The 22,892-nt window shown below is 42.9% G+C and overlaps 1 protein-coding gene across 2 annotated transcripts in view; it reads left to right on the top strand.

Moving 5' to 3' along the window:
• LSM4 (LSM4 homolog, U6 small nuclear RNA and mRNA degradation associated) overlaps window positions 1–22,401 on the top strand; it is a 49,332-nt gene extending 26,931 nt beyond the window's left edge. For both annotated transcript variants that reach the window (XM_075863151.1, XM_075863161.1), the window contains exons 4-5: window positions 14,286–14,469; window positions 20,026–22,401. In XM_075863151.1, coding sequence (XP_075719266.1) covers window positions 14,286–14,469; window positions 20,026–20,111 — 270 coding nt within the window. In that variant the 3' untranslated portion in view covers window positions 20,112–22,401. The remainder of the gene's footprint in view (window positions 1–14,285; window positions 14,470–20,025) is intronic.
• Window positions 22,402–22,892: the final 491 nt, after the last annotated feature.

The following is a 22,892-nucleotide window of genomic DNA, read 5'->3' as shown; positions in this document are numbered from 1 at the left end:
CTCAAGCTTTTCTTGCCTAGTTATTTTTAAATTAATTTTACTACCTCCTTCCCTTGTAAATAAAAAGATATTCATTTTTAGATATAGAGCAGACCTGGATGAAGCCTGAACATGAATGGCCAGCAAAATTTCAGCAGATCCATATGCAGATTTTATTGTGGATTTCTCGATAAATTGTCAAGTCTGCAAAATCCACAACCTAACGGTCTGCATATTTAAAGCTTCAAAGTCGAGTTTATACCTTCGTCATGTTCTGTACTTTATTGTGGATTTTTTAATCCAGACTCCACCAGAAATCTGGCCTCTGTGAACGTGGCATTATATTCCTCGGATGTTTGCCATCCTTAACAAGCATTAACCCCTTAAGCTGGGTTCACACAACCTATTTTCAGACGTAAACGAGGCGTATTATGCCTCGTTTTACGTCTGAAAATAGAGCTCCAATACGTCGGCAAACATCTGCCCATTCATTTGAATGGGTTTGCCGACGTACTGTGCCGACGACCTGTCATTTACGCGTTTGTCGTTTGACAGCTGTCAAACGACGACGCGTAAATTGACTGCCTCGGCAAAGAAGTGCAGGACACTTCTTTGCAATGTAATTTGAGCCGTTCTTCATTGCATTCAATGAAGAGCAGCTCAAGATTCCGGGCGTCAAAGACAGCTCGCATAATGCGAGGAGGAGCTTTTACGTCTGAAACGACGCAGCTGTTTTCAACTGAAAGCAGTCTGTCTTTTCAGACGTAAAATACAGTTCTCGTGTGCACATACCCTTAAGGACGCAGCCACTTTTGGACCATATGACGCAGCCTCATTTTTTTTAAATCTGACGTGTCACTTTATGTGGCAACTCCAGAATGCTTTTACCTATCCAATTGATTATGAGATTGTTTTCTCGTGACATATTCTACTTTGTTAGTGAAAAAATTTGGACGATAAATTCAATATTTATTTGTGAAAAACACCAAAATGTAGAGAAAATTTTCAAAAATTTGCATTTTTCTAAATTCAAATGTATCTGCTTGTAAGACAGATAGTTATACCACACAAAATAGTGACTAGTTAACATTTTCCATATGTCTACTTTATGTTTGCATCATTTTTTGAACAGCATTTTATTTTTCTAGGACGTTACAAGGCTTAAGTTTAGCAGTAATTTCTCATATTTTCAAGAAAATTTCAAAAGGCTATTTTTTTATGGAACAGTTCAGATCTGAAGTAGCTTTGAGGGCCTTATGTATTAGGAATCCCCACAAATCACCCCACTTTAAAAACTGCACCCCTTAAAGTATTCAAAACAGCATTTAGAAAGTTTCTTAACCCTTTATGCGTGTCACAGGAATTAAAGCAAAGTGGAAGGGAAATGTGCAAATTTCATTTTTTTTTGCAGAAATTCAATTTTTCCTGTAATACTAAAGGTTTTTACAAGAGAAACACAACTGAATATTTATTTTCCTGACTGCAGTTTTTAGAAATATCCCACATGTGGCCCTAGTGTGCTACGGGCCTGAAACAAAGGCCCCAGAAGCAAAGGAGCACCGAGTGGATTTTTCGGCCTTCCTTTTCTTAAATTATATTTCAGGCACCATGTCAGGTTAGAAGAGGTCTTGTGGTGCAAAAACAAAGGAAACCCCCCAAAAGTGACTCCACTTGGGAAACTACACCCCTAGAGGAATTCATCTAGGGGTGTAGTGATCATTTTGACCACACAGGTATTTCATAGATTTCATTGGAATTGGGCAGTGAAAATGAAAAATTAAATTTTTCCCCACTAAGATGTAGCGTTAGGTCAAAATGTTTCATTTTCTCATAAAATAAAGGAGAAAAAGCACCGTAACGTTTGCAAAGCAACTTCTCCAGAGGACGGAAATACCCCATATGTGATAATAAACCACTGTATGAATACACATCAGGGCTCAGAAGGGAAGGAGCGCCATTTTGCTTTTGGAGTACAGATTTTGCTGAATTCATTTCTCGGCACCATGTCTCATTTGTAAAGCTCCTAAGGTACCAGTACAGTGGAAACCCCCCAAAAGTGACTCCATTTGGGAAACTACACCCATTGAGGAATTCATCTAGGGGGGTAGTGAGCATTTTGACCCCACATGTGTCTCATAGATTTTATTAGAAATGGGCAGTGAAAATGAAAAATTATATTATTTTCCAATAAGACGTAGCATTAGTTCAAAATGTTTCATTTTCTCAACAAATAAAAGAGAAAAAGCACCGTAACATTTGTAAAGCATTCTCTCCAGATTTGGGAAATACCCCACACGTGGTCATAAACTGCTGTTTGGACACACAGCAAGGCTCTAAAGGGAAGGAGCCACATTTAGTATTTGGAGTGGAGATTTTACAAGATTTGTTTTTTGACACCATGTTGCATTGAGCTATAGTATTAGTACAGTGGTACTCCCGAAAAATTACCCCATTTTGAAAACTAGATCCCTCAAAGAATTTATCTAGGGGTGTAGTGAGCATTTTGACCGCACAAGTGTTTTGCAAAAATGAGTAAACAATAGATGTTGCAGATTAAAAATTGCCGTATTCCACAGATATGCCATTTCAGTGCCCAATGTGTTGTGTCCAGCTTGTACCACCGTAGACACACATCCCATAAATTGTTAAGCGGGTTCTCCAGAATACAGTAATACCCCATATGTGGTAATAAATTGTGGTTTGGGCACACTGCCAGGCTCAGTTGGACCACCATTTGGCTTTTGAAGCACAGATTTTGCTTGGTGTTTTACTGGTATTTCAGCTTATAATGTGGGGGCATATGTAATCTGGGCGGAGTACATCAGGGTATATGTAAGCTGGGCAGAGTACATCAGGGTATGTGTAAGCTGGGCGGAGTACATCCGGGTATGTGTAAGCTGGGCGGAGTACATCCGGGTATGTGTAAGCTGGGCGGAGTACATCAGGGTATGTGTAAGCTGGGCGGAGTACATCAGGGTATGTGTAAGCTGGGCGGAGTACATCAGGGTATGTGTAAGCTGGGCGGAGTACGTCAGGGTATGTGTAAGCTGGGCGGAGTACGTCAGGGTATGTGTAAGCTGGGCGGAGTACGTCAGGGTATGTGTAAGCTGGGCGGAGTACATCAGGGTATGTGTAAGCTGGGCGGAGTACATCAGGCTATGTGTAAGCTGGGCGGAGTGCATCAGGCTATGTGTAAGCTGGGCGGAGTGCATCAGGCTATATGTAAGCTGGGCGGAGTGCATCAGGCTATATGTAAGCTGGGCGGAGTGCATCAGGCTATATGTAAGCTGGGCGGAGTGCATCAGGCTATATGTAAGCTGGGCGGAGTGCATCAGGCTATATGTAAGCTGGGCGGAGTGCATCAGGCTATATGTAAGCTGGGCGGAGTGCATCAGGCTATATGTAAGCTGGGCGGAGTGCATCAGGCTATATGTAAGCTGGGCGGAGTGCATCAGGCTATATGTAAGCTGGGCGGAGTGCATCAGGCTATATGTAAGCTGGGCGGAGTGCATCAGGCTATATGTAAGCTGGGCGGAGTGCATCAGGCTATATGTAAGCTGGGCGGAGTGCATCAGGCTATATGTAAGCTGGGCGGAGTGCATCAGGCTATATGTAAGCTGGGCGGAGTGCATCAGGCTATATGTAAGCTGGGCGGAGTGCATCAGGCTATATGTAAGCTGGGCGGAGTGCATCAGGCTATATGTAAGCTGGGCGGAGTGCATCAGGCTATATGTAAGCTGGGCGGAGTGCATCAGGCTATATGTAAGCTGGGCGGAGTGCATCAGGCTATATGTAAGCTGGGCGGAGTGCATCAGGCTATATGTAAGCTGGGCGGAGTGCATCAGGCTATATGTAAGCTGGGCGGAGTGCATCAGGCTATATGTAAGCTGGGCGGAGTGCATCAGGCTATGTGTAAGCTGGGCGGAGTGCATCAGGCTATGTGTAAGCTGGGCGGAGTGCATCAGGCTATGTGTAAGCTGGGCGGAGTGCATCAGGCTATGTGTAAGCTGGGCGGAGTGCATCAGGCTATGTGTAAGCTGGGCGGAGTGCATCAGGGTATGTGTAAGCTGGGCGGAGTGCATCAGGGTATGTGTAAGCTGGGCGGAGTGCATCAGGCTATATGTAAGCTGGGCGGAGTGCATCAGGCTATATGTAAGCTGGGCGGAGTGCATCAGGCTATATGTAAGCTGGGCGGAGTGCATCAGGCTATGTGTAAGCTGGGCGGAGTGCATCAGGCTATGTGTAAGCTGGGCGGAGTGCATCAGGCTATGTGTAAGCTGGGCGGAGTGCATCAGGCTATGTGTAAGCTGGGCGGAGTGCATCAGGCTATGTGTAAGCTGGGCGGAGTGCATCAGGGTATGTGTAAGCTGGGCGGAGTGCATGAGGGTATGTGTAAGCTGGGCGGAGTGCATGAGGGTATGTGTAAGCTGGGCGGAGTGCATGAGGCTATGTGTAAGCTGGGCGGAGTGCATGAGGCTATGTGTAAGCTGGGCGGAGTGCATGAGGCTATGTGTAAGCTGGGCTGAGTGCATGAGGCTATGTGTAAGCTGGGCGGAGTGCATCAGGGTATGTGTAAGCTGGGCGGAGTGCATGAGGGTATGTGTAAGCTGGGCGGAGTGCATGAGGGTATGTGTAAGCTGGGCGGAGTGCATGAGGGTATGTGTAAGCTGGGCGGAGTGCATGAGGGTATGTGTAAGCTGGGCGGAGTGCATGAGGGTATGTGTAAGCTGGGCGGAGTGCATGAGGGTATGTGTAAGCTGGGCGGAGTGCATGAGGGTATGTGTAAGCTGGGCGGAGTGCATGAGGGTATGTGTAAGCTGGGCGGAGTGCATGAGGGTATGTGTAAGCTGGGCGGAGTGCATGAGGGTATGTGTAAGCTGGGCGGAGTGCATGAGGGTATGTGTAAGCTGGGCGGAGTGCATGAGGGTATGTGTAAGCTGGGCGGAGTGCATCAGGCTATATGTAAGCTGGGCGGAGTGCATCAGGCTATATGTAAGCTGGGCGGAGTGCATCAGGGTATATGTAAGCTGGGCGGAGTGCATCAGGGTATATGTAAGCTGGGCGGAGTGCATCAGGGTATATGTAAGCTGGGCGGAGTGCATCAGGGTATATGTAAGCTGGGCGGAGTGCATCAGGGTATATGTAAGCTGGGCGGAGTGCATCAGGGTATATGTAAGCTGGGCGGAGTGCATCAGGGTATATGTAAGCTGGGCGGAGTGCATCAGGGTATATGTAAGCTGGGCGGAGTGCATCAGGGTATATTTAAGCTGGGCGGAGTGCATCAGGGTATATATAAGCTAGGCGGAGTGCATCAGGTCATAATAGGATGCTGTAATAATGGGGTGAATGAATAATCCATGGATGTGTGTGGTACGCTTTGAACCAATCCTTTATGCACAGGCCGGGATTATTGGGTATTATACAAAATATCTGCGCTCCAGTATTGCCTAATCTTTGACTTCTTCACTAGCCCTATAAGCCGCACAAGGCCCTAAAGTTTCCTCATCTCCGCTGCATCTACAAGGTCCACCTGTGGGATCCAGGAAATGATGATGTGGGGTACTTAGTGAAATTCTACAGGACCTAAAATATGGGTCTGGGCCATCATTTAGCATCATTGCGTTTTGAGAGTCATAACGTGTTATTTTTCCGGTGACGGAGCTGTGTGAGGGCTTGTTTTTTGTGGAACGAGCTGTAATTTTTATTGGTTCCATTTTGTGGTACATGTGTGTTTTTGGTTTTTATCATCACTACTTCTTCCATTTTTTGGGAGATGAGGAAACCAAAAAAAGCCATTCTAGCACGTTTTTTTTTTTTTTACAGTGTTCACCGTGCAGTATAAACAACATGTTAACTTCATTCTGTTGGTCGATACGATTACAGTGACACCAAATTTATATAGTTTTTTTTTACGTTTCACTATGTTCCCACAATAAAAACTCTTTTGTAAAAAAAAAAAAAAATCCTGTTTGTGTCGCCATTTTCTGACAGCCATAACTTTTCTATTTTTTAGTTGATATCGCTGCGGTAGGGCTTGTTTTATGCATGACAAACTGTAGTTTCTATTGGTACCATTTTGCGTTACTTGCAACTTTTTGATCACTTTTTATTACATTTGTTTTGAGTCAAGATGACAAAAAAATAAAATGCGGTCATGGTTTTTTATTAAATGTTACGGTGTTCACCGTGCGGTAAAAGTAATGTGACATTTTTATAGATCAGGCCATTCCGAACTCGGCGATACCTATTGTATAGTTTTTTTTTTTTTCATGTTTTAATTTCTTTTCTAATAATAAAGGAGTTGATCAGGGAAACAGGGCGATTTTATTGTTTTTATTAGTTAAAACTTGTATTTATTTTTCTTTAACATTTTTTTTTTACCTTTTTCACTTTTTCTTTTACACTGACCTGGGGACTTGAAGATCTGTTCTTCTGATCCCCGGTACAATACACCGCACTACTTATGTAGTCATTCTTCATCTGACAGTTAGGCCCCATGCACACGACCGTGTTCGGTCCGTGATATACGGTCCGCATGTCGGCTGCATGTCCCGGACCGAACACAGTGCAGGGAGTCGGGCTCCTAGCATCACACTTATCTATGACGATAGGGGTCACTGCCTGTCCGCGGAACTACTGTCCCGTACTGTAATCATGTTTTAGTGTGTGACAGTAGTTACGTGGATAGGCAGTGACACCTAGCGTCATAGATAAGTATGATGCTAGGAGCCCGGCTCCCTGTACTTTGTACGGTCCGGGACAAGCGGCCGACATGCGGACCGTATATCACGGACCGAACACGGTCGTGTGCATCAGGCCTTAGTGTATTAGGTCCTGCCTCGGGCAGGACCTAATAGGCTTCCTTACCTGGGCAACCAGGAAGCCTAGCAACGGCTTCCTGGTTGCCATCGCAGGGGAGCACTGGGGGTACAGAGGGAGCTCCCTCCCTCTGTCAACCACTTCAATACGGCGGACGCCATTGACAGCCGCATTGAAGGGGTTAAATGGCTGCGATCGGCGGTAACAGCCATTGCAGCGGGATGTCAGCTCTGTATGACAGCCGCTGAAGATAAAGCGCGCACAGCTCATGTGCTCGCTTTATCTACAGGGCGTGACTACGCCCGTGTGCGGGAACGCCCTTTGTATCTGGACGTACAGTCATGCCCAAAAGCAGGAAGGGGTTAATTTTCAAAAATAGTTTGTTCAGGTCCTACTCCTGATACCTTTTTATTAAGTGTCAAACATTATATTAGTTGGGAAAGTAGCTAACAGAAAATGTAGAGTGCTACATATGACAGCAAGTATGTACATGAAATGGCTTATCGTAGACAATGATAGCTAAGGCACCATGCACACGAACGTGTTTTTGCGGCCGCAATTCACCCACAAATCTGTGGATGAATTACGGTCCCATTCATTTCTATGGGCCCATGCACACGACCGTGGTTTCCACGATCCGTGCATTGCCCAAGAGCCTGGACCGCAAAAAGATAGGACGAGTCTCATTACGCCTGTGTTTTGCAGTCCAGGCTCATAGAAATGAAAGCACACAGCCATGTGCACGGCCCTGCGATTTGCATGCGGCCCACTGGTGACACTCTGCGGCCATCCGAGCAGAAAATCACTGCCGTGCACATCACTACGGTCGTGTGCATGAGGCCATACTCCCGTACCTGTGAGTTGTGCGAAGGCACAACACATTCTTAATGTAAATATAGCGGTGCAGCAGTCTCCCTCGGTACTCCGTTGCAAGCGGTTTCCTGGGTGTGAAGTGCAGCAAGGTGAAGAAAATGGGATAATACATAGGAGCTTAAAGAGGCTCTGTCACCAGATTTTCAAACCCCTATCTCGTATTGCAGCAGATCGGCGCTGCAATGTAGATTACAGTAACATTGGGTTTTTTCAAAAACGAGCATTTTTTGCCAAGTTATGAGCATTTTTATATTTATGCAAATGAGCCTTTCTTAAGTACAACTGGGCGTGTTTAAAGTTATGTACAAGTGGGCGTGTATTGTGTGTACATCTGGGCGTTTTTACTTCTTTTACTAGCTGGGCGTTGTGAATAGAAGTGTATGATGCTGACGAATCAGCATCATCCACTTCTCTTCGTTAACACCCAGCTTCTGGCAGGATACAGACACACACAGCGTGTTCTCGAGAGATCACGCTGTGACATCACTTCCTGCCCCAGGTCCTGCATCGTGTCGGACGAGTGAGGACACATCGGCACCAGGCAACAGAGGCTACATCGACTTACCTGCAAACGCCGATGCTGCCGCAGAGTCAACTGTAGCCTCTGTCGCCTGGTGCCGATGTGTCCTCGCTCGTCCGACACGATGCAGGACCTGGGGCAGGAAGTGACGTCACAGCGTGATCTCTCGAGAACACGCTGTGTGTCTGTGCACTGCCAGAAGCTGGGCGTTGTGAAGAGAAGTGGATGATGCTGATTCGTCAGCATCATACACTTCTATTCAAAACGCCCAGCTAGTAAGGGTATGTGCACACACACTATTTACGTCCGTAGTTGACAGACGTATTTCGGCCGCAAGTACCGGACCGAACACACTGCAGGGAGCCGGGCTCCTAGCATCATAGTTATGTACGACGCTAGGAGTCCCTGCCTCGCTGCCGGACAACTGTCCCGTACTGTAATAATGTTTTCAGTACGTGACAGTTGTCCTGCAGCGAGGCAGGGACTCCTAGCATCGTACATAAGTATGATGCTTGGAGCCCGGCTCCCTGCACTGTGTTCGGTCCGGTACTTGCGGCCGAAATGCGTCCGTATATTACGGACGTAATTAGTGTGTGTGCACATACCCTTAAACAAGTAAAAACGCCCAGATGTACACACAATACACGCCCACTTGTACTTAACTTTAAACCCGCCCAGTTGTACTTAAGAAAGGCTCATTTGCATAAATATAAAAATGCTCATAACTTGGCCAAAAATGCTCGTTTTTGAAAAAAACAAAAACGTTACTGTAATCTACATTGCAGCGCCGATCTGCTACAATACGAGATAGGGGTTTGAAAATCTGGTGACAGAGCCTCTTTAAACAGGGCCTGGAGGAAGAAAGATATGTAGATAACAAAATATTATTTTATTCAGACCTTCTTTTTGTAACGCGTTTTGGGGCGTAGATACCCCTTCAGCCAATAAAATTTTATTGTCTGAAGGGCTATTTATGCACCGAAACCGGTTACGAACAGAGGTCTAAATAAAATAATATTTCTGTTTGAACAAGGTGACGCGCTGCTGACATGATTCAAATGTATGGGGAAGAGTAATGGGATTAAGGAGCGCTCGTCCTCATACATAGCTCCTTGTGAAAGGAGCAAACAAACGCCAATCAACGAGTTGTCTCTTTGATCGGCGGTCTGTTGCACAGGCCAAACTTGGCTAGTGTAAAAGTACCTTTACTCGATATCCGGTTTTTGAGGGAGTCGTGACAAACTTATCAGATCAACTTCTATTAGAAGATAATTTCTAGACTTGTCCTAGGTGAGACGGTGGATTGTGTGTGTGTGTGTGTGTGTGTGTGTGTGTGTGTGTGTGTGTACCACTTGATCAAGGATAGAAGACTGTTGTCAATGGAACACATTCAGAGTGGGTCCCATTTACTAGTGGGGTTCCACAGGGGTCAGTGTTAGGCTCTATTATTTTTAATATCTTGACCTTATGGAGGGGTCGTGGATTTTATAATTTTTTTTTAAATGATACTAAAGTATTTAAAGTAATTGAAGGGGTTTTCTGGGATTTTTATATTGATGACCTATTTTTAGGATAGGTAATCATTATCAGATTGATGGGGGTTTGACTCCTGGCACCCCAACCGATCAGCTGACTGAAAGTCTGCGGCCACTTTATAGTGAACCAGACAAAGCACCATACACGTTCGTAGCAGCTCTGCCTGGGACTGCAGCTTAGTTCCTTTTACTTAAACGCGACTGAGTGGCAGAAAACTGCAATCCCAGGCACTGCCGCTACAGATTTGTATGGCGCTGTGCTTGGTAAACTATGAAGAGGCCGCTGATCGTGGGAGTGCCGGGAGTTGGACCCCCGCTGATTTGATATGGGCGAGCTTTCCTACGGATAGGCGCTCCAATATAAAAGTCCCAGAAAACTCTTAAAGAGGCTCTGTCACCAGATTATAAATGCCCTATCTCCTACATAATCTGATTGGCGCTGTAATGTAGATAACAGCAGTGGTTTTTATTTTGAAAAACGATAATTTTTGAGCAAGTTATGAGCTAGTTTAGATTTATGCTAATGTGTTTCTCAATGGACAACTGGGCGTGTTTTTACTTTTTACCAACTGGGTGTTGTACAGAGGAGTGTATGAGGCTGGCCAATCAGTGACCAATCAGCCTCATACACTTCTCATTGTTCCAGCCCAGCATGATCCACAGCACAGTGTGATTGTGCAGTGAAAGAAGTAAACACGCCCAGTTGCTAAAAACACAATACACGCCCAGTTGGAAAGAAGAGAAAACACGCCCAGTTGTCCACTAGAAAGGCTCATTTGCATAAATATAAAATTGCTCATAATTGCACAAACAAAAACTTTACTGTTATCTACATTGCAGCGCCGATCACATGCAATAGGAGATAGGGATTTGATAATCTGGTGACAGAGCCTCTTTAACACAGAAGATGGCTTAAACAGAGAAGTGTAAGGTTTATGCACTCGGGAAAGAAAAATAAATGGCACCATTACATACTAAATGGGGAAAACACTAGGTAATACCGACTTGGAAAAGGACTTAGAGATATTTGGTTGACACACAACTTAGCTTTAGCAACCATTGCCAAGGCAAATAAGACCATGGGATGCGTCAAAAAAGCATAGATGCATGATGAGAATGTAGTTGTACCTCTGCAAATATCTTCTTAGACCACCCATGGAATATTGTGTTTAGGTTTGGGCACCCAGTGTACAAGAGAGAAATGCAGAGGTAGGCCTCATGCACACGAACGTATATTTTCCCTCCCGCAAATACTGGTGTAAATACGGGTCCTGGTCACACGTATTCGACCCGTATTGCACCCGTATTTACGGGCACGTTTTCGATACAAAATTGCACTAATCGGCAGCCCCTTCTCTCTATCAGTGCAGGATAGAGAGAAGGGGCAGCCCTTTCCGAGGTAAAATAAATTCATACTTACCCGGCCGTTGCCTTGGTGACGCGTCCCTCTCGACATCCAGCCCGACCTCCCTGTATGACGCGACAGTCCATGTGACCGCTGCAGCGGTCACATGGGCTGAAACGTCATCCCGGGAAGCCGGACTGGAGGAAGAAGCAGGGAGTTCTGGGTAAGTATGAACGTCCTTTTTTTTTTTTTTACAGGTTGATCTATATTGTGATCGGAAGTTTCTGTCCAGGGTGCTGAAAGAGTTACTGCCGATCGTTTAACTCTTTCAGCACCCTGGACAGTGACTATTTACTGACGTCGCCTAGCAACGCTCCCGTAATTACGGGTGCACACACACGTAGTCACCCGTACTTACGGGAGCCCCATAGACTTCTATGGGCCTGCCCGTGCCGTAATTGGGGCCTAAAATAGGACATGTTCTATATTTTTCAACGGCACGGGTACATTCCCGTAAGCATACGGGGAGGTACCTGTGGCCACTAGAAGTCCATGGGCTCGTAAAAATGTTCTGTAATTACGGGCGTTTTTACGTTCATGTGCATGGGGCTGTAGAACAATTTCAGAGGAGGATAACAAGATGATTAAAGTGATTGAATAGACTGCAGTACCCAGAAAAAATGTATTTCGTTTGGGGAAAAAAAAAGAGATGACCTACCGGTGACCCCATAATTCTATATAAATAAATGAAAGTTCAGTACAGAGAACCATCTTATGATGTTATACCCAGGCCTCTAAATATAACAAGGGTGCATTCAATACGTCTAGAAGAGATAAGGTTTCACCATCATCCTAAAAGGGATTCTCTACTGTAAGAGCAGTGGTATTATACAGCACTCTGCCAAAGGATGATGTGATGATTGATTCATTGAAAGTGTTTATTAGAGGCCTGGATGCCTTTCGTGAAATAAAAATTACATATGTGTACTATAGTACCGGAGATGGGTTGTTAATCCAGGGATTTATTTTTGATATACAGTTAGGTCCAGAATTATTTTGACAGTGGCACAAGTTTTGGCATTTTAGCTGTTTAAGCCCATAGTGATTATATAACTGTATATTCAATATGTTCAGGTAAAGTACAAACTCTCTGCTTTTAATTTGAGGGTATTCACGTCCTCATTTGAGGAAGGGTTTAGGCGTTACAACTCTTTAATTGCCTCTTTTTCAAGGGACCAAAGGTAATTGGACAATTATCTCAAAAGCTATTTAATAGGCTGCATGGGCTATTCCCTTGTTAATCCATCATAAATTAAGCAGATAAAAGGTCTGGAGTTGATTTCAGGTGTTGCATTTGGAAGCTGTTGATGTGAACCCACAACATGAGTCAAAGGAGCTCTCAATGCAAATTAAACAGACCATCGTTGGGCTGAAAAAAAAATGAAGAAATCCATGAGAGAGAGCACAAATGTTAGGAGTGGCCAAATCAACAGTTTAGTACATTCTTGAAAAAAAAAAAAAAAAAAGAGCGCACTGGTGATCTCGTGAACTCCAAAAGGCCTGGACGTCCACGGAAGACAACAGTGGTGGATGACGGCAGAATCCTTTCCATGGTGAAGAAAAACCCCTTCACAACATCTACCCAAGTGAAGAACACTCTCCGGGAAGTAGGTGTATCAGTATCTAAGTCTATCATAAAGAGAAGACTTCATGAGAGCAAATACAGAGGGTTCACCACAAGGTGCAAACCATTAATTAGCCTCAAAAATAGAAAGGCCAGATTAGAATTTGCCAAACAACATGTAAAGAAGCCAGTCCAGTTCTGGAACAGCATTCTTTGGACAGATGAAACTAAGATCAACCTGTACCAGAATGATGGGAGGAAGAAAGTATGGAGAAGGCTTGGAACGGCTCATGATCCAAAGCACACCACATCCTCTGTAAAATATGGTGGAGGCAGTGTGATGGCATGGGCATGCATGGCTGCCAAAGGCACTGGGTCACTAGTGTTTATTGATGATGTGACTGAAGGCAGAAGCAGCCGGAGGAATTCTGAAATGTTCAGGGATATACTTTCTGATCAGATTCAACCAAATGCAGCAAGGTTGATTTGGACGTTGCTTCACAGTACAGATGGACAATGACCCAATACATACTGTGAAAGCAACCCAGGAGTTTAAGGCAAAGAAGTGGAATATTCGGTAATGGCCAAGTCAATGTCCAGATCTCAACCCGATTAAGCATGCATTTCACTTGCTTAAGACAAAACATAAGGCAGAAAGACCCACGAACAAGCAACAACTGAAGACCGCTGCAGTAAAGGCCGGGCACAGCATCACAAAGGAGGAAACCCAGCGTTTGGTGATGTCCATGGGTTCCAGACTTCAGGCAGTCATTGCCTGCAAATGATTCTCTACAAAGTGTTAAAGAAACATTTTATTTATGGTAATGTTAATTTGTCCAATTACTTTTGAGCCCCTGAAATGAGGAGGCCGTTTAGAAAAATGGTTGCAATTCCTAAACGTGTCACAGGATATTTTTGTTCAACCCCTTGAATTAAACCTGAAAGTCTACACTTCAATTGCATCTCAGTTGTTTCATTTAAAATCCAATGTAGTGGCATGCAGAGCCCAAATTATGAAGATTGTGTCACTGTCAAAATAATTCTGGACCGAATTGTAAAAAGTCAGTAAGGCCCTGTTCACATCTGCTTCGGGCCATTCCCTTGTTCTGCTCCTTAGAAGGAGCAGAACAAGGGAATACTAGACTCAACGGTTCCGTTGCACCCCGGACACCACCGACGGCTGGCAGAACCCATTGACTTTAACGAGTTCCTTCGGAGTGTCCGTGGTTTTATCGAAAACAATAGCGCTGTTGTTTCCGGTCATTTCTGCCGGATATGTGACAGAGGCCTCCAATGGAGCCTCCAACGCAGATGTGAACAGATCCTTAGAAATGTTTTAACGTAAGATGAGGAAAATTGGCTTTTTGCTTTATAGAGCTTGCTTTGTTTTTCGTCTAGATAAACACTGCAGGATAATAGGTTGAACTAGATGAATTTGTTTTGTTTTTCAATCTTACTATAGAAATGGCCCTACTCATGGTACTACATAACCGCTTAAATGTTAATAGGCTATTGTTTTATCTACAAACCCATCCAAGAGATATTCTAAACCAAAGAATGCAATTCAAAACTCTCTCTGACTCTTAACAGGATGGTGACAAATTCTGGAGAATGCCTGAATGCTACATACGTGGCAGCACAATTAAATACCTGCGAATCCCCGATGAAATTATTGATATGGTGAAGGAGGAAGTCATGTCGAAGGGCAGAGGCCGTGGTGGAATGCAGCAACAGAAGCAGATGAAAGGCAGAGGGGCTGGTGCAGCTGGAAGAGGTACGTTTTTGTTTTTTTTGTTTTTGCATTTTTCATGGTAAATTGGATAGGAGGAGGCACTTTTAACCCCTTTAGGACACAGCCTGTTTTGACCTTGTGGACACAGATGATTTTTTCAAATCTGACGTGTCACTTTATGTGGTAATAACTCCGGAATGCTTTTACCTATCCAAGCGATTCTGAGATTGTTTTCTCGTGACATATTGTACTTTGTTAGTGAAAAAATTTGGTCGATAAATTCAATATTTATTTGTGAAAAACTTAAAATTTTAGCAAAAATTAGCATTTTTCTAAATTTAAATGGATTTGCTTGTAAAACAGATAGTAATACCACCCAAAATAGTTACTAGTTAACATTCCCCATATGTCTACTTTATGTTTGCATCATTTTTTTTCACGTACTTTTATTTTTCTAGGACGTTACAAGGCTTAGAACTTTAGCGGCAATTTCTCATGTTTTCAAGCAAATTTCAATAAGCCATTTTTTCAGGGACCAGTTCAGTTCTCTATTAGAAAGTCCCCATAAATCACCACATTTTGAAAACTGCACCCCTCAAGGTATTCAAAACCACATTCAGAAAGTATTTTAAAGGAACAGTGTCATCACAAATTATGTTTTTATATGTTAAAGATGTTAGTGCTTTATTAAAAACGTTTATATTCATTTGTGTGTTTGTGTTTTACTTTTTCTTATTTTTACACTTTTTCTTCCCTATGGGGGCTGCCATTTTTTGTTCCATTTCTGTCTGTGTCGATTAACGACACATACAGACATGGAATACGGCAGCCACAGTCCCATAGGGACTGCGAACGGCTCCCGTCCCATTGACTTCAGTGTACGGCGTCTGTGTGGGAACTGCGCATGCGCTGCTCCCACACAGTCCAATTCGAAATTGGCGCCGTCCGGCGCCATTTTCCTGTGGACCGGAAGTCGCGGCCGGACAGTAATATTACTACTTCCGGTCGCGGCTTCCGGATTTGTGCACTTGGACCAGCAAACGGAGCGGACGGGCCGGAGGGAGCCGCGGCGGCAGGAGCAGGTAAGAGAGTTCAATGTATGTTCGTGTTTGTGTGTGTTTACTACTGTATGTAAACCTACTACACTGTGTGTTAGCTCAAAAAATGGCGACACACAGCGTAGGAGGTTACACTGTTCAAACCCCTCGTTTATCCCGGCACTAGCCAGGATAAAGGAGGGGGGGATGCTGAGAGCTCACTAGAGCGAGGGCTTTTAACCCATTGTTGCAATGCTGCAATTTTGGGAATAGCTCCATCTAGTGACCAAAAATGGGTAGTATTATAAATTAGAATTAATTTATAATATTTCCTGACTATTTCCTGACTCGTGAAAAAAATAAAAAAAATTTGAACAATGTTTAATCACCCACACACTAAATGTTTAATTTTTAAAAAAAAAACATGTTTTTCTGGCAACACATTCCCTTTAACCCTTTAGGCGTTTCACAGGAATTAAGGCAAAGTAGAGGTGAAATGCACAAATTTCATTTTTTTTTTTTTGCCGAAATTCATTTGTAATAAAAAAAAATAAATCTGTAACACAGAAGGTGTATTTATTGCCCAGATTCTGCAGATTTTAGAAATATCCAACATGTGGCCCTAGTGTCCTAATGGACTTAAACACCGGCCTCAGAAGCAAAGGAGCACCTAGTGGATTTTGGGGCCTCCTTTTTTTAGGAATATATTTTAGGCACCATGTCAGGTTTGAAGAGGTCTTGTGGTACCTAAACAGTCGAAACCCCCAAAAAGTGACCCCATTTTGGAAACTACACCCCTCAAGGCATTTTTCTAGGGATATAGTTAGCATTTTGACCCCACAGTTTTTTTGCAGAATTTAGTGGAATTAGTCTGTGAAGATGAAAATCACCTATTTTTCTGTTGAAACATAGAATTTTTTCATTTTTACAAGAAATAAAGTAGAAAAAGCACCCCAACATTTGTAAAGCAATTTCTCCCGATTACGGCAATACCCAATATGTGGTCATAAACTGATGTTTGGACCCACAGCAAGGCTCAGGAGGGAAGGAGCGCAGATTTTGCTGGATTGGTTTTCAGTGCCATGTCGGGTTTGCAACGCCCCGGAGGGACCAAAACAGTGGAAAACCCCCAAAAGTAACCCTATTTTGGAATCTACACCCCTCAAGGAATTTTTCTAGGGGTATAGTGAGCATTTTGACCCCACAGGTTCTTTTTTTAGAGCTAAGGTGACCAAAAAACAGCGATTTTGGCGCTTTAAATTCTTTATTACTTACAGCCTTCACCGTTGGCAATAAATTACATTTTAATTTATTCTGCCAGTCGGTACGATTACGCCGATACCATATGTGTATAGTTTTTTAAGTTTTGCAGCGTTTGCACAATAAAATTACGTTTCTATAAAATTTATTTTCTGAGACGCTATTCTGAGCCGTAACTTTTTTTTTTTTTTCGTCAAAAAAGCTGTGGAAGGTCTTGTTTTTTGCGGGACGGGTTGTAGTTTTTATTGGTACCATTTTGGGGTAAATGCGACTTTTTGATCACTTTTTATTTTATATCTTGGGAGGGGTGGTGACCAAAAAATAGCGATGCTCACAGTTTGCTGTTTATTTTTCTTGCGGCGTTCACCGTGCGGAAAAATTAACATTACAGTTTCATAGTTTGGGTCGTTACGAACACGGTGATACCAAATATGTGCACTTCTTTTTTTAACGGTTTCATTTTTTCCCTATAATGACTTCTTATAGGAAAACAAAACCTTTTATTTTTACACTTTTATAAAACGTTTTTAACTTTTTTTTACCTTTTACACTTAATTTTTTTGAACTTCAGCTCTGATCGTTGCTAGAATACATTACACTACCTAGGTAGTGTAATGTATTCCAACTGTCAGTGTGACGTCAGTGTCACTCTGACAGTTAGTCTACGAGGACCAGCCAGAGGCTGATCCTCATATGCTTCTATACATGGCATTCCCGGAGGCCGTTGTCTGGCCTCCGGATGCCATCACAAGCATCAGCAACCCCCACAATTGCATGGGGGCTGCTGATGTGCTACAAACCCCCTACATGCGGAGCTCGCAATCGAGCTCCGCATGTAACGGGTTAATTGCCGAAATCAGCGGCGATGAGCCGCTGATCGGCAACACTGGCGTGTCAGCTGTCGGGGACAGCTGATCTCCAAGTTCCCGATGCACACTGTCGGCGACAGTGTGCATCGGGAACGACACAGTGACTTCCTGTCACTCTGACAGGAAGCCTATCAGGACCAGCCGAAGGTTTGGTCCTGATGGGCTTCCGTCCATGGCAGACACGGAAGCCATTGTTTGCCTTCCGTTTGCCATACTAACTATCGACAAACCTCGCGATTTCGGACCGGGCTCTGCCGATGTTAGAAACCCCCAAAATTCGGCGATTGCAACCGATCGCCGAATTTAAGGGGTTAATTCGCTGAAATCAGCGGCAAAGGACCGCTGGTCGGCAAGAGTGGAGTGTCAGCTATCGGCGACAGCTGACCTCCCGGTTCCTTGTGCACACTGTCGCCGACAGGGTGCACCGGAAAAAACTCAGTAACTGTACGTCGTTGTGCGGGAAGTAACCTTCCGCGACGACTTAGTTACTTCCTCGTGCGGGTAGGGGTTAAATGTGGTAAGCGGAGTTGCTGTGCAGCTTCCATTTTGGATTTCCAGTAATGCAAAGCATGTGAAATGAAATATGCATGTGATTTCAGAGGAAATGGCACTTAATCTGATATCCTCACTCGTACGTGAGACATTTTTAAAAATAAAATGGACATGTATTTTTTTAATATATATAGTATATTTATATTAAATATTCTGTAAGGGTTGAGAACTGAAATTGTTAATAAGACCATTTGCAAGTTACGGGTTTGCTTGTTATCCACTTTTCTTAAAGGAGCACTCCCACAAATTTTTTTTGTTTTAATGCTCTGGCCCGTTGGAAAGGCACATTATGTAAATTGTGGTGACGGTAATCTTCTTACCGGTGGCTGTATTTGAGTTATCCTCTCCCTTCTGGTCCTCAGCTGTGTCATGTGACCAGCAATAGGAATCTACAACGTACACCGCTTCATGTGTGGACAGGAAGTCAGTTTCTCCATTCATTCCTAGAAGACCCATATCGAGGCTGTGATAGTAATAAACAGAGAAACTGACTTCCTGTCCACACATGAGACGCTGTTGCTGCTGGAGAGTCCTATTGCTGGTCACATGACGCAGCTGAGGACCAGAAGGGAGAGGATAACTCAGAAATACAGCCACCGGTAAGAAGATTACCGTCACCACAATTTACATAATATGCCTCTCTGATGGACCAGAGAATAAATAAATTTTGTGTGAGTGCAGTTTTTTCACCCAAAAGTATTGGATTCATAATAAATAGGAAGTATAAAGGAGGGTCCCATACTTTTTCCCTTTGTTGGATCCCCTCCTGGTTTTGGCTGCATCAGAAACTACACGTGTGATTCCAGCCTTAGACTAGTTTGGATCTGCTTAATTTCCTACCATAGTGTGTGACCGTTTCATGAGTACAGTGGCTTTCAACTACACCTTATTTTGGGTTATTCCATAACCGCAATAAACGGAAAAAAACAGTAGAAAGTCTAATTTGAATAAATCTCAGGAAAATCAGGAGACTTTAGGTTTTATCTTTTTATTTTCAAACCTTTATGTACTTGCTAAGCCACTAGATGGCAGTCTGTAATAAGGAAATGATTCTAAATGTAAATAAGTGAGTTATGAACAACACTAGTTATTATATTACTTCATGTGCCCTACTAAACTTACTCAGGCCTCATGCACACAACCGTATATTTTATCCGTAATTACAGACCCATTCATTTCTATTGGACACGGACCCCTTTCAGTATCTTTACTGATGGGTGTCCATGCTGAAAAAATTATAGAAGCTGTCCTATTCTTGTCCATAATTACGGCACGGATTCTCCTATAGAAGCCTATTGGCACTTCTGTAAATACAGTTGCAGTCCTTTTAATGGATCTGTATATAATCAAATATGGAGGCAATACGGACAGCCTTCTGTATATACGGGTTACTACAGATACGTATTTACAGACAGTGTTTATGGATAGATGAAAATACGGTCGTGCATGGGGCCTGTTCACATCACCGTTGCCCTTCCGTTGAGGAGTTTAGTCAGGTTAACCCCTCAATGGAAAGGCAAACGGAAACGTAAGGTTCCGTTTCCCTCAACATTGAGATCAATGGTGACGGAACCAATAGCGCAGTCGACTGCGCTATTGATTCCATCAAAACAGAACCCTGTCACAACGGTGACAGACGGAACCCATTAGCTAGGTTTCCGTCACCATTGTGTTCAATGGTGAGGGAAACAGAAGCTGAAGTTTTCCGTTTGCTTTCCGCTGAGTGGTTAACCCGACGGAAACCTCAGACATAACCCCTCAACGATACACAGACGGTGATGTGAACACAGCCTTTGGCTTAAAGACTACACTCACTGACTATTAAATTGCTCATTCATTTTTTTTACATTGTTAATAAATTATCAATCTCATTACCGTAGGTGTCTTTGGAGGACGAGGTAGAGGAATGCCAAGCGGAGGCCGAGGGGGTCAAGATAAAAAGCCAGGCCGACAAGCTGGAAAATAGTGAACTTATAATGGGTGTTATACTTTACTTTTCTTTTTCTTCCAAGAGAATAACTTTATAACATCTGATTGGGCAAACTGCATGTCAAAGTATATGAAGTGTGAAGCCTCACATTTTCTAGCATGTTCAAAATAATCCCAGAGCCCTCTTACAATTTCGACTTTACTCTTTTCAACAACTATAACAGTTTTGACCTTCCTTTCATAACATATCCCCCCTGTTAGCACTCTTCCATAGAATCGATGAGTCTTAGAGGTTAATAATGGATTTTCTAAATGATTTTCCATGAAACCGGTTTAAACAAATTACGATAATTTAACAGAGAATGTGAAAGTGGGGTACAAATCAGGCTTTGTTCACATCTGCGTTGTGGCTCTGTTCAGTGGTTCCGTCAGAGCTTTCAGTCAGGGGAACCCATGAACGGAAACCATAGGTTTCAGTTTCCATCATGATTGATTTCAATGGTGACTTATCCGGTTCAAAAGGTTTCCCTTTGTCTCCGTTGTGTAAGAGTTCCGTCGTTTTGACGTAATCAATAGCGTAGTCTACTACAGTATTGCTTCCATCAAAACGACAGAACCCCCTACACAACGTACACAAACGGAAGCAATTTGCACCAAATCCATCACCATTAAAATCAATGGTGATGCAAACGGAAACCTATGGTTTCCGTTTGTCTCAGTCAGGGTTCCGTTCATGGGTTGCCCTGACGGAAAGCTCTGATGGAATGGAACCCCTGAACAGAGCCCCGACTCCGATGTGAGCGAAGCCTCACTTGTAACAACTGTGGAAAACTAGTTTTGTTTTTTTTTTGTTTTTACATGACGACAAAGCATGCAAAAAAAAAATGTACCTTAAGTTTGCCAGTTGCTCTTGTATTTTAAATGGGCTAGAGCACCACGGCAACACAGTCACTGGTGAGTTTCGGTAATGCTGCAATTTTACAGCGACTCGCCAGTGACTCCTTGTGGCTATGGATCCCTATCCTTAAAGTCCCAATTTTTCTGAAATTTACTGCATAATGTTTAAAATTCTGACAGTTGGTTTTTAGCAACTGATAAAACTGTCACTCCAGGACCAAATCTCAGCAGGTGGTCCTGCGCTTGAATTTCAGAGGGGGCTGAAATGTGTGGTTTGCTTTACATAGTTAAAGCCCATGTACACCTTTTTGAAATATTATATTTATTTTTTTTATAAAATTGTGCACCCGTGTGATTAGTGCAACTTTCAAAATACTTTTTATTAATTATTATTTTTGAGATACAACTGCTTTGTATTCTGTATACAGAGCAGCTTTATCTAGCAGTGACAGCGGGTCCTGCATGTCTCCGATTTGTGGTTGGATCCTGCATGTCAATCACATCTAAGTTCATAGACGTGATCGATAAAAGCTCGATCTTGCGTGTCAGACGCAGGACCTGCTGACTCTGAACCCGTCAGTCTCGCGGACCTGACAGATACAGCTGCTCTGTGTAGAGAAAACAAAGCAGATGTATCTTAAAAAGTAAAAATAATATTGAATAAAAAGTATTTTGAAAATTGCACCAATCACACTGACATTTTTATTAAAAAAAACAAAACATTTCAATGGTGTACATCGCCTTTAATGGAGTTCATCTAAATCTGAGAGGAATTTAAAAATATCTGCCAGATCATCTGAAATAGTTAAAGTATTTCCCAAATTACCTCATGGTGTAATACAGTACTTTGTGTAAAAAAAAACAAGGTCTAATTTCACTGACTGGCACCAGCAGTTTGTACCAAATGTAAAACATTGAATTCTGTTTTTTTCAGTTCATAAATCCTTCTCCCTGGAGAGTTAAATCACTGATTTGATTCTCGCAGCAAGAACATGCAGAGCACATTTCTCATTTGTGTTTGGTTAGGAATGTTCTAAACAAATAGAGGTTGTAGTCCTCAATTGCATTGGCTATGTGCTCAAATATTTTGGAGTAGTCATGGCAACAGTTGGAGTTAATTTTTTTTAATTCATTTATTTATTTTTTTTTCACTGAAGATGTAATTTTTTTCATTTTAAAGTGGCACTTGTAAAACTTGTATGTCCCTGGTTGCCAAGTACAGCACACATTTTCAAATTATTATTTTTTTTTTTCAGTAAGATGTTAAAAATAAAACACACTTTGCTATGCTTCATTGAAAATTCACACACTGTAATTTCGTACAGTTTGATCGCTGTTTAGGCATAGTAGGTTTTGTTCAAAATAGTGTGTATTTGGTTGAAATTGTTGTTTTTGTAATGCTGAAGACCTGAATAAAGAGGTTAAATGCACTTAACCGTTTTTGTAAATTTATCAAAATGTGAATAAATTCCATGAAAAGTGCACACACATCTGAGCTATATTTGGTAGATATTGGGCTTTTCTATTTTTTTATTTTTTTTTTACTGTTTGATTACTAGTTCTAAAATGAAAAATAAGGCAGTTTTGCAAATGATCCTATTGATTTTATCTACAGCTCCTATGCAGCTCTATACATCTCCATGGTAACCGAGAACAAGCATACACTGTGTACTTCTCTTACATCTGTACCACACTTCTTGCTATCCTACCAAATGTATGTTCGCAAGTAGGGATGGAAGTAAATATATCTTCAGAATCACACTGCACAGAGTTGGTTTCATTGGAGATACATGGTGCTGTAGAAACAAAATAGTAGGAAATTTTTAATGAAGACTGTTAAATCACATTCTGGTGATGGCCGTGTATTACCCGGCCCCATAGACTTCTGTTGGAGCCGGGCGGCTGGGTAAACGGCCGAAAA

The sequence above is a fragment of the Rhinoderma darwinii genome, chromosome 1 (genome assembly GCF_050947455.1).
Source record: "Rhinoderma darwinii isolate aRhiDar2 chromosome 1, aRhiDar2.hap1, whole genome shotgun sequence".
Classification (NCBI taxonomy): Eukaryota; Metazoa; Chordata; class Amphibia; order Anura; family Rhinodermatidae; genus Rhinoderma; species Rhinoderma darwinii.
The sequence above is the reverse complement of the archived record's forward strand: the minus strand, read 5'-3'. Positions and strand labels throughout refer to the sequence as shown.